Source organism: Columba livia, chromosome 1, assembly GCF_036013475.1.
Source record: "Columba livia isolate bColLiv1 breed racing homer chromosome 1, bColLiv1.pat.W.v2, whole genome shotgun sequence".
Lineage (NCBI taxonomy): Eukaryota > Metazoa > Chordata > Aves > Columbiformes > Columbidae > Columba > Columba livia.
In genome coordinates this window covers 12,684,954-12,697,645 of record NC_088602.1, presented here as the reverse complement: position 1 = coordinate 12,697,645, position 12,692 = coordinate 12,684,954, and the positions used below count along the sequence as shown (strand labels likewise).

At 42.4% G+C, this 12,692-nt stretch overlaps 1 protein-coding gene and 1 long non-coding RNA gene across 2 annotated transcripts in view; one reads left to right on the top strand and one right to left on the bottom strand.

The window, feature by feature from the left end:
• LOC135576153 (uncharacterized) overlaps positions 1–12,692 on the bottom strand; it is an 18,001-nt gene extending 5,309 nt beyond the window's left edge. Inside the window, exon 1 of the long non-coding RNA XR_010467781.1 lies at positions 11,804–12,692. This is a non-coding gene — a long non-coding RNA (uncharacterized LOC135576153). The remainder of the gene's footprint in view (positions 1–11,803) is intronic.
• Positions 2,253–8,051, top strand: LOC102085274 (high-affinity choline transporter 1-like). The gene is given in 8 exon segments (XM_065049558.1): positions 2,253–2,285; positions 2,287–2,431; positions 3,441–3,554; positions 5,101–5,274; positions 5,608–5,612; positions 5,885–6,038; positions 6,866–7,083; positions 7,485–8,051. Coding segments are annotated over 8 exon segments (1,365 nt in total). The 3' UTR covers positions 8,007–8,051.

The window sequence follows — 12,692 nt, the reverse complement described above, 5'->3', positions numbered from 1 at the left end:
TGAAGCCGCAGCCCTCCATTGTGAGAGGGAAGGTAAAACCCACCTCAAAATCTCTCCATTTGTAAAATAGATGCATTAGCTGAGAGGCATCTAGTGGCCAAAGAGCACAACAGCAGATTCAGTGAGTAACTTGGTAGTATAACCTCATGTTTTTACAGTCCTTCTTTCCTGCACTGTATATCATCAAAAACACTCCAGCTTCAGCTGAACTACCTTATGCATACCTTTTTCCTAAGCTTCCTTCATTCCATCATGTAACATTTTCACTTACATTTTGTCCTGCCACATCCACCCTCCATCCCTCTGGGTTTATAAATGAAGTTTCCCTGCAGATTTTTATGGCTGCCACTTTTTGGTTTTTGCTTGCTTGTTTGTTTTTTCAAGAGATGATAAAAAATAGAGGCAGCCCAGATGTTTTTTGCAGATGCCACAGAAAAAAATTCAAATACTTTCTTGCTTTGGACATGTAGAATCCCGCTGACCCCCACACGGAGGATGCGACACCAGCTGTGTCCTCCCAGGAGCGTCTGGCTGCAGAGTGGGCTCAGACCCAGCTGCGGGCACCTTCAGTCACTTGCACATTCAACTCCATCCTGTTCCTGCCTAGGAAATACAATGTGAAATATTTGTTCATAGCAAAAAAAAAGCTTAGCATGTGTCTGTGGGTAAACAGCGTTTTAAAAGTTTTTGAAACATCCCATTTTGATCAAGGAAGGCAACTCAGAGAAAGCAATGGCTCCACTGCCACTGGCAGCTGCAGTCTCTATGACTATTTATTATACAGCAGGTACATTTAAGGTGGAAGGGGGTGTTTCTAATTACCATCTGGAAAATGTGCCTTTAAAATGCACTGTGTCTCTTTTAGTACATAAATAATTGGGTCAAAGTTAAAATTGCTTAGTCAAAATAGCATTTTCTTATAAATATAAAGCAATATTTCTCCTAAGGCAGGATAAATAATCATCTGGTTTTCAGGCTTTTTCATCTTTTTTTCGTTTTCACTCTTTTAAACACTTCTTACAGAGTCTTCCAGCCGTATTACTGCATAACTTACCAAAACCCTTTTTTTCCCCTTGTACAAAGTGGTGTCACAGAAAACATGGGGTTCCTGCACTTCTCCTGCTTCTTCCCATCACCCGTGTGTCCGTGTTTTCCTTCCATGTCCTGCCCATGGACAGGGTCAACCTGTGCCACTGTCATCTCCATGCACAGCTACTCCTGTCCACCTGCAAGAGATGGCACACTGCAGAAAACCTTCCTAAATACTTGGGCTTTCAAACTCCTGCTCAGAGTGAGTCTGTGAAGAAGAGATCTGTGATTTCCATGTGGAAAGGAGCTACCCACTCCACAGATGAATGCAAGCATCCAGGAAAGACAAACATGTGCCCTATTTGGGGCTGTTTTTACATAGAATTGATTATGAAAAATCATACTGGGACATGAAAAAGATTCACAGCGCAACTAAAAAGATATAGGAATGGCAAGTCTATAATAAATGTAACCAACTTCATTCCTTAGTACATATATGAGTTTTTCTCAGAATTATGTTTGTTTAAAGGGAGCATCACAAAGCAGTTTAAAAAGTCCGTATCTTTCCTGTAATTTTATTGCAGAGTCTAACAACATCTCACTCTCCTGTCTATTTCCAGCAGAGAAATTATAATGCTCTTGCTTTGAATATTAGCATGCAGATCCTTTGCCTGGTCAGTGGAAAATCTTCTTTTACTGTTTCCTAGATTCATTTTGATGATTATTGTGGGTTTAGTTCAGTCAACTTTAAACAGACAAATTCTTAGCCCTATCTTCTGTGTTAATCTTGTGCCTAGAACCTAGAGAAATACAGATTATTTTCATACCATTGCATATCAGACAAAATATAGCATTTCCCTTTCTTTATGCCAAGTTAGTATTACCCCTCACATCAGTGCTCCATTGTTCTTATGAATACTAAATCCTACCCTCTTAATCTCTGCAGCCCAGAAAAATAAGATTGGATATTTTCTGAAAAAGGGGAGAAAACTGAAGAATTGCCAGTAGACCTCCGAAGACAGACTCTGCAACCAGTTCTCAAGACCTTTTTTTAAGGCTCTGTTTTGTAGTGTATCTTTCCTTGCAAAGTACAGCAAACTAATACTTAGCAGTTTTTTACAAGGTGTCACTTTTTTCCTATTATTTTCTGACTGTGGACTTGATCAAAGAATATTATCATCAAGCCTTTATTCCTCTCTGTCATCTAAACTAAGCAACATAAAATGGTTCTAAATATACGAGGCTTAGTATCTTTGAGTGTGTTTTTTTACATTAACTTTAGCTACTGGAATTTGGGCTTCTTGGAAAAGCAAGAAGGACCAGCAGAACAGAAACCCAACTGAAATGGCCATAGTTGGAGGCAGGAATATAAATGTATTTGTTGGACTGTTTACTGCAACAGGTAAGTTTTCTTAAAGGACTTTTAAAAATTCTTCTTAAAACACATGCATTACGTAGATCTAGGGGACGTTTCTTTCAAAGCAGGTGAACTCCTTTAATGTCAGGGCAGATTTTACCTGAGTGTGGCTTTAAAGGAGTATGGTTTCATGAATCATTTTGGGATGGATTCTTCCAAGCCTCTTCACACTGAGCAGAACCTAATGTTTATGTAGATTCTTTTAAATTAAAGAGATTAATTTAAGAGTTTAGTTAAGAGTTAAAGAGTTTAATTTAGGAGTGACTGAATACAATACGTTTCATTAAGGAGGGCTGCAGTCTTAATCTTGAACCAGGTTCTGTTATCCAGCATAACAGAAGAATTTTACTCCTTGAACAATCCAGTACTGTGTGGAATAAATTGCTACTCATGGTGAGCATTGGCTTCTCTCCTAAAGAGAAAATGTTTCCCCACCGACTGCTGCCCTCCACTTCCTTTTTCTCTCCTTGCTGCCTGGCATCATCTGAAATTTGCTTCTCTGCCCCATTTTTTGTGAAGGCTTCCCCAAGTGGTATTTGCCTGGCTAAGACACTTAAGCCCATGTTGTAGGTTGCAACGTCTGCTTGCATTTTCTTTTCCTAATTTCTGTTTTCTTAGACTGTGTAAGTGACGCTCATGAAGGATGAGCTATCAGTCACAGCAGAGTAACAAAGGCAATTCTGTTTGCTCTAGCAAAAGCCTTCCACTGAAAAAAAAATGAAATTGGTCTATTCAAATTGCCTTGGACTGTTTAAACATTGAGCTTTTCTATGTACACACAGATTCTTGAACCTGGGAAATTATTTAGCGTAAGATTCTAAAACTGTTTCACACTCGGCAGCACGTCTCACTATGGGAGAAAGCTTTGTAAGGAAAATAGAAGTGTGATTAAATATTTGTATGAAAAAAATGTTTGCAGGCTCTCAGAGTGTTCTACAAGATTAGTTGAGAATATGTATCGCAATTCTTACCTTTCCATTTTCCATGTTTACAGCCCCCTGGGTTGGAGGAGCGTATATCAACGGCACAGCTGAAATTGTCTACCTGCCTTCAAAAGGACACTTGTGGGTCCAGGCACCTATGGGATTTGCCTTATCCCTTGTTATTGGTAAATAATTCATGTAATCAGGACAGAAAAGCTTTAAAAAAAAATCACAGGAATATATTAAAATGTGTAACAGCATATAGAGTATATTTTAAAGGTAATTGTATTTCTTCAGATCCAGAATAAGCATTTGTAATGTTATCCTCTAAACTGAAACATAAGAAATTGGGGTAGCTTGGATCTAGTCTAGAGTTTCACCTGCTTGGAGCAATTTATAGGACAAAAATCTTATTTGAGAACTTTAGAAGCATGTGGCTACATGCATGTTGCTTTGTCATTGTCTCTTATTCATAGACTATCGAGAGCATTGATACAATTTAAATTTTTTTCTTCAAAATTTCTGTGTGATGAAATAATACTATCTTGATTTTTTCCACTAAAATGCGTTCTCTTGAGTACTGTCATCTCAGGATGAATTTGTAGTGCATCCAGCTTATCCCACTTTCCAGGTGGTCACTATTTTGTTGAAACTAAGCTAAATTACCTAAGTTGCCATTTCTAACTCCAAGAATGATCAGACTCATGCTAAAGTTCAATCTTCTTGCCAAGACCAAAGTTTCTTCCAGTCCTCACTGAGTTATACCATAACTCTCTAGGGACACAGGATGATTAAAGCAAGGAGACCTGTGCACACCTTGCACAAGGATTTCTAAAAGAACAATAACCTTTATTCTCAAGTCAGACAAAAGAGTCCAACTGACACGAACATGATTCAGGCTTGGAATTTACTGCCAGCATTTCTTATGTGAGCAATTCTTACTAATGAAATTGGGGAGTGCAGGTCTGATCCTGCAATCTTTACTCAGGTCAGCAGTGCCCAGACAAGCAGTCCTGTTGGCTTCAGGGTTAGGCACAGTATGTATTCTTTGGTTTTAATGAGATGGCTCTACGTCTGAAGTCTAATATTTAGATGAAGGTGGGTGGGACTCAGCTCAATGTACAGATTAAAATAATATAGTTCTGGGAACAGACAATGAAGCCATCAAAATGAAAATGTAACCAGAAAAGGAACACATATCGACATGTTGCATCACATGCTCAAGGACAAAAGTTACCCTCTTTTTTAGCCAAACATGAGTCTTCAATGCCTCATTCTGACTACTGAGGTTTTCCACAGGATGTATTTCAGAAAACTTTGTGTCTCATGTTGGTAGGTCATTGGAGATGGAGAGGAGACTGTATGAGGATGTCATCTGAGCTAAGTTCCTGTTATACCCACATCTTATGGCATCTGGGGTGCCCTAGAGTGTCCTACCTGGCCTCCAGCAGTCACTCCAGAAAGATGTATGTCTGCCAAAAGTGGAGAGTCATAACTGCCAGCTGTAAGCAGATGTCCTCTGTAACCTGGGACCTCTCAGATGGATAATACCCCATATTTAGGCAAGTGAATTGAGGTCCCACTGTCTGGTTAGCTGCATCATTCTCTAAGGTTCATTATGTATGAATTCCACATTCACTGTATGGGTCTGATACCCAAATACCATAGTATTCTTACTTACTGGAATATAATACATGCAAAATTCTACCAAAATGTCTTCACTTCTGACAGGTGGTTTCTTCTTTGTAAATCAAATGAGATCCAAGAATTATGTGGAGGTGATGGATCCTCTTCAAGAAACCTATGGGAATGTGATGGGAAGCTTACTCTTCATTCCACCTCTGCTAGGAGAGGTGTTCTGGTTTGCAGCTCTCCTGGCATCCCTGGGTAAATACTCACTTTGCCGTTATATTTGTTAAAGGTCATGTGGCACAACTATCAGAGTATAATACAAATTCAGGAATTGTGTTGGACTAATGTCTCCTTTTGTCAGAGGAACACAAGCATTTCTCATTTCTGGAAAACATGGTTTTAGGTTTAAAATAAATGACAGTAGTATATATTAATAATATAATAGCAGAGGGGTCTGGCAATATGAGTTAGTACCATCACATTGCATGTGGAAAAGCAGATGTAAAAAGGCAAAGTGCCTTGATAAAGACCATGCAGCAAAGTGGCAGCAGGAGCAGAAAGGGAATATGGGCCCTCCTGAGTCCTCAGTCTGCCTGCTCTCTGTAGACTGTGTGCTTCTCATAAAGTGTGGTGTGCTGGCATCAAGGGAATAACATACCCCTGTTTATTCTGTATTCTGTTTTGATCAAAATTTAACATCCATCACGATGAAAACAAAGAAAAACAGACCCTCAGCCATGACAAATATCATCCTCAACAGTTAAAGCTGGGCAAAGTTTATACATTTGAAGTGAGGGGTTATGACAGTAAAGATTATCATTCTTCTGAATGGATGGATGATGCCCTTCAGTAACCAGCAGCCAGTAACATCTGAATGTTTCAGGTGCTTGGCAGCATCCCATGGCAAACCTACTTCCAAAGAGTGCTCTCCACTGCCTCGCTGGGACAGGCAAGGCTCGTCTCCTACCTCTCTGGATGTGGGTGCTTTTTAATGTTCATTCCCTCTGTGCTCATTGGTGCAGTTGCAGCATCAACAGGTAAAACTAAATAGTTTGTCTCTGAATAATCAACATGTTTTTGTCAAAGAAGTCCTGATTTAGACTTCAAATTACCTAGTTCTGAGTACCTAGAATCCTTCAGTGCTAGAAGCTTGTGCCAGGAATGTGGAGCCCTCTGAGGTTCAGTGTATGACTACCTAGAGACATTTAAGCAGGTCCAAGACCTGTTTAAAGCTATTTCATCATGGTGAAATGGCATCTTATGGACCTTGTGGTAAGAAAAGATGACGGCAGACCCTGTAAAATGCTGTATAATCCTATTTTCCAAGAAAACTTATGCCCACTTGTGTTAATGACTTCTGTATGCAAGACCCAGTAATACTACTATAGGTTGTTAATAATGCCCAGGAGAAAACCTGATTAAAGCAATCAAGAAGTACAGCCCCTGCCCAGGAGATCAGTCCTGTGTTGGTTTATAGCAAGGGTTAAAGAGCAGCCACATCACTAAAGGTGAACTCATGAATCCATCTGTCACTAGGGGCACCAGAACAAAACTCCCTGCTCCTCATGACTGAGGTCTAGAAGGTTGACCTTAAAGTACCTCATATCAGGAAACACAAGAAGCACAGTTATTTCTGTAGATGCTACTGGGGAAAAGGAAAATATTTGATCTAGTGAGAGCTGCAGCAGCTAAGGGGAATCACAAGAGATCAAAAGAATCCAATAAATGAATCTGAGTCCTAAAATACTGAGTGGGTCCCAGTCCTTAGCCCTGCTGTGACTTGGCCTTGTGGAAAGGCAGTTTCAAAGACAGCAGAAATGACAGAGAAGGATTTGTTGTGTCTTTTCCTTGTTCTGTTTTATAGACTGGAACCAGACAAGCTATGGTCTTCCAAGTCCACTTGAGAGAGGGGAATCGTCAACAATACTGCCACTTGTTCTACACCATCTCTGCCCAGTATACATCTCCATTGCTCGGTTGGGAGCCATCGCTGCTGCTGCAATGTCTTCTGCAGACTCAGCTCTTCCCTCTGCCAGCTCCGTGTTTGCTCACAACATCTACAGGAAACTCTTGAGGAAAAAGGTACTTGGTTACAGCATTCAGTATTTTTGGTGTCAGGACAACTGCTTTTGTTTCAAGACCATTTCAAATCCAGTCTGTGTGGTTTGCGATTAGAGATGCCTGTCCTCACGCTGCTGAACTGAGTTCTGGAGCCAGAGCTTCACACATAGGTCAGGGCTGTTCATGCCCTTGGACGGGGTATAAACACCCACATTTGTGAGCTTTGCTCTTTAAACATGACTGATAGTGGACTAGTATATTAATGGAAACAGCATAAAACCATGCCCCACGGGTGGCCACTGGTGGCAAAAGCACTGTCTTCAAGCATAAAGGGCTTGGTGGGAACCAGCCCAGGGCAGGGCAGTGCTGCCCCCCGACCAGTAAACACTGTGTCTGTAATGTTACAATCTCGTGTTTTACAGGCTACAGAGACAGAGGTCTTATGAGCCATGAGGACCTCCATGCTGATATTTGGGGCAGGGGCTGCCGGCCTGGCTTTTTACTCCAGCTGTGTCTATGACCTCTGGTTCCTCTGCGGGGAGCTGGTGTATGCTCTGCGCTTCCCCCAGCCCTGCTGTGCCCTCTTCGCTCCCAACACCAACACCTGCGGATCAGCTGCTGGCTTCTTGGTTGGGCTCCTCCTGAGGCTGCTGGCAGTGGAGCCTGCCCTGAGCATCCCCCCCACCATCTGCTACCTGACCTGCTCCCTGGTGAATGGGACCTGCAGTCAGCTCTTCCCCTTTAAAACATTCAACGTGCTTCTCATCTTGGGGACAATCGTTGCTGTTTCCAACCTGGCTGCGGTTTTGTTTGAGCGAAACCTCCTTCCCCACAGGTGGGATGTTTGCAATATCACGGGGGGAGCCAGCACCCTCATTCCCCTGCAGCAGATGGAGAAACAGATGGGTTCACCAGCAGTTGCACTGGAAAAGAATTGTGATTAAATGTGGGGACTCGTTTGAAATGTCAAGGTGCCTCCAGCAATTACAGTCTGGCACAAACAGCATTGCTCTTCCCATTGCTTTCACCAGTAATTAATTATTTAAAGTCCTCACAGGGTAATAAAGATACACTCTGTTCATCCAAGGAGAATGTGTGAGCTCAAAGTCTGCAGTGATTAAAGGTGCATGGTGATGGACCATGATCTTGTGGTGGTGACCATGGGGCACCGTGGGTCTCAGCACTCTTTGCTTCAGGGTGTCCCTGGTACCCCACCCAAAGGCAAGGCTGCAAATCATGCCCCAATATTTATGGAATTCTCAAGTCACATACTTTTCTCACCACAAAATTAATGTTTAATAGTTTGGGTATCCTTGATTTAAAAAAAAAAAAAAAAAAAAAGAGAAAGAAAAAAAAAGGTGAGCAAACCTGTTCCCACTACAACAGCTTGAGTTTTAGCATAATCTTCCCTGGGGAGCACATCAGACCTATAAATACACAGATTACTGCATGCAGTGCAACCACCACAGCAGCCCAGCAGTAATATCAGTTCTGCACCATTCTTTAGAAGGCTTTCCTTGATACCACAAACGTTTTGCATATGCCTCTCCACAGCCACGGTCTCAGCCCTGCAGCCAGTCTGACATCCCCTCTCATCTGACCTGGCAGGGCAGAAGCAGATGAACAAGGCGAAGGAGCAGTCCCCAATTACTGGATAATAAAGTTTTACATAGGCACTATTTACAGAAACTCAACCAGCTGGAAAAATGGAGGTGCCTGAGAGACTCGTCATTGAGTCTTCTTGAAAGCCCCCGGTTAAATCACTTGTGTGAAGGTGTTACCCAAGCAGAGTGGTGGGATGCTGTGGCACACATGCACAAGCTGGTGTGTGAGACCTCAGAGAACTGTGATGACAGAAAGGTGCTGGAAACTGGTACTGAACCTGCCTGTAGGGACACGGAATCCTGAGGGCAAGATCCCAAAAGATTCAACCCACCAGGTCTGTACAGAAAAGCCCCTGATACCTTGTTTGCATAAACTCTCAATGGGTCATAAGAAAAGCAGCCCAGCAAACTGGTGTGTTTGGCCTCCAACCTGAAGTCCACCAGACCAAGACCATCCCTCAGTGGGATGTACCATTAAGATGGGAGCTGAAATAAGGATTCAGAAGGATCCATGATGGCTCATGGATGGCTGCCATTTTATACTTCCCTAGGCAGCCATGCAGTGGCTCACCAGGGTTCAGTGCAACCCACCCACAACAGCCAGCCTGAACCACACTCTGGGAAACCCCTCACCACAAAACCTTTACAAAGTGGTTGTAGGAGCTGCTGTGCATGGAAAAAAAAAACATCTGGCACTGTTGGAGGGAAGATATTTACTGACATATCCAAAATAGCCCACAGCAGAGCAACCCTGACAGCCAACTGAGCTGCTGAGGGCAAAAACAATGTGCTGCTTGGTGAATTGCTTCCAGCACGTGCTGAACACCCTGCTGTGCATGCACAAGGAGAGAAACTCTGCTGGTGCCACCATGCATGGTCACAGCAAGCTCAGCGAGTAGCTACGTGTCACTGAACTGTACCTAGGCAAGTGCAGTGGCTTGGGAGGAAGACCGGCAGCCCTAAGCTCTAGATATGGCTCTGATGACTCTGCTCCCCATGGGGAATATCTGTCTCCTTTAAAATACCCATCCTCAGCAAGGTGGAGATTCTGGTCCTGATCAGAAAAATATCACACAACTTTATGTTTTGCTCTAGTTTTAGCAAACACCCGGGCACACAACTTCCCGTGATTGCAGTCCTGCTGATGTGCTTTGTTAAACCAAGACCAGAAATTCTTTCCTGTGTCTCTGGACATTGTCATGAAATATTAATTATTACATGTCTAGAAAAGGGGAAAAAAACTGTTTTGGAAATTAAAAGCATTGCTATTAACTATGGCCCTAGGCAGTCACCCACTGAAGTTTTTCACAGCCCAGTGATTTGAGTGGGAGCATGTGAGGTCGTGCTTAGCTGAGGCAGACACCAAAGCTATCATTACCATAGCGCCAGAAGAACTGGGCTCTTGTTAAATCTCAGTTGCTATACACTGATTCATGCACACTCCCCTGAAAGATTTGGGGATGGCCTAGTTCGGAGACCTGTATGGTCCTCTGTGTGGATGAAACCAAAGCTGACACACAACATTTGTACAGGGGCATGGACCTGCTGCTTGGCCCAGATAAGAGAGTAAAAGTCCAATGTCCTCATATCAAAGTCTCCATCCCACTCACTGGCCATCACACCCAGTTGCTCTGAAAGGCAAATGACTACATATGGACATATCTTTCCTCTACACCACTGTGTCAAACTTCTCCTTCTGTTCCTCTGCAGACTCCCATAGTCTGAAATTAAGGCCTTTCCATGCTCATGTGCTTGGCCTGGAGGGCAATAGATCCACAGCATCCAGAGCCAGAGTTGGTAGACAGTGCTCTGCAGTAGGACCTTGCTGAAGAGCGTCACCAGCATCATCATGTCACCACCCAGCGTCACCACAGAAAGCTCCCAGTGACTTCAAATAGGAAAGTCTTGGCACTGTAAGGGGTACCTGGCATGCTCAGCAGAGACACTTTGTCTTTACAAAGCTTCTCTGAATTTCATACTACTAAATTCTGTGGCTCTGCTTCACGTGAAGAGATTAAAATGGCAAAGACACAATTACTGTACTCTCCTGAATGTTTACCATTTTCCACCCTTATATGACTCCCTCCTCAGAACATCCCCCAGCAAGCTTAAAAAGAAAACATTCATCAAGGTCTGACAAAGTTTTGAAAGCAATTAGCTGCAAGTAAAATAAATATAAAAGCAATTCTAGCCTATACTTAATAACAAAATTCCTAGTTGTTCCAGTCCAGCACACCCAGTCCTTGAGGTGTTGCCAGCATGGGGTAAAATGACCCAGCTCCCATGAAATCATTCCTCTGACAGGTTACTGCCTCCAGTTCAGCAATTCTTTCTTTTCTTTGCCCTTGCTTTATAAAAAATTTGCTTGGGCACTGGAGGGCCCCAGTTTATCTTCCCTCTTGTGAATTTACCTCCGTTGCCCCTTATATGTGTCCACGTCAATAACTCTGTACAGTTCCAGTATCCTTTATCTTTTCTCAGCCTAGAGAGCTGCTACTTGTTTCTTGCTATTTTGAGGATAATAACATCATATCTGTCACGTCTAATAAGACAAATAAGCAAACAAACAAAAACTTGCAATTTGGGAAGCATTTGGTTTGCGATGAGTTCTCAGCATCTCATCAGATCCTCACCAGGTATCTTTGGATGTTTGGTTTATGTAGATGAGAAAAATAGGAACATAGCACTTCTGGAGGGAAATCTGCAACTCTTCCCCTTCTCACTTATGCTCATTTTTAGGACTTCATTAAGTGCCTCCTCGCTGCAATAACAGCTGGCATCCAGCAAGAAAGCAAAGAAGCACTCGCAGGTTTGCCAGACATTTCTAGCACTGTCAGGGAGATATTTGTACATGATCCATGAGCTTCATGGGGCCAGGATGATCCTCTCATGGTTTCCACATGAATGCTCTGCTCCATGTGCCACACACCAATCTTCCCTCACAGTTCTCAGACTTTATTAAAACCTCTGCTAGAGAATACATCCCCTCAGCTAGCAGAGCTTTTCAGTCTTCTAATAACTTCTCCTGCTCTAGCTCACCACTGATTTTCACTTTCCTGTAAAAAAGGAGGAATTCAAAGGCATTAATCCCCCACAACAGCACATTTGTAAATCCACATTAAAAGAAGCAAGCTCACTTTGCTGATCTTGAAAACTTCAAGGCAACCCATCATCCACAGGGATGGGAATGCTGCTGTAGCAAAGCACAGCTTTGTCTGCCCCTCAGGTAGGGGATCATCTTCGTGACTGGAATTTGGGCTGTCTGGAATAATAAAAAGAAGAAGAATAGTGTGAACTGGAGTAAGGATCCCATTATCAGACACAAAGACACAAACATCCCAAATGATGTATAGCTAAAGTTTTCCGTAAGTCTCCTGGGAAATGTCTTTCTTCAACATTAAACAACCTCAAGAGCAGACAGTATTTTGTTTCAGTTCTTTGGACAAATGACCAAATGGTTGGTTTGTGTTTTTTGCTTTTTTTTTTTTTTTCTTTTGGTTTGGTTTGGGTTTTTTCGTTGGTTGGTTGCTTTGTGGTTTTTTGGTTTTGTTTTGTTTTTTGGTTGGTTGGTTTTGTGTTTCTTTTTCTGTTGGTTTCAGTTTGCTGGTTGTTTGGGGTTTTTTTGGAGGGGGTCTTGTTTTGTTTTAAATCTTTTGACAGGTCTCTTGAAGTAATATGGGATCTACCTTGACAGAGGTGTCCATTTTCCTCCTCCCCTCCTCAGCTGCACACCACCAGCTACCTTATCTGACCCTGGAGATATTGCTGCACAAGTTAGACTTTGCAATTCTACCTTAGGCAACTCACTTGATTCATTTGTGCATTTTAATTGACTCCAAGAAAGACTTTGAGATATTTGGAAGAATGTTCTGTTATACACAATGAACACTCATTTTGCACGGGTTGAGAACTTGTGTTCATAGCTGAAGGGCAGTTTTCCTGGTCAGTTTAATTCCAACATCAGGCCAGTGGAAGTGATTTATCTTTATTTCAGCAAGGCTTTTGACACTAACTCCAACAAAATCC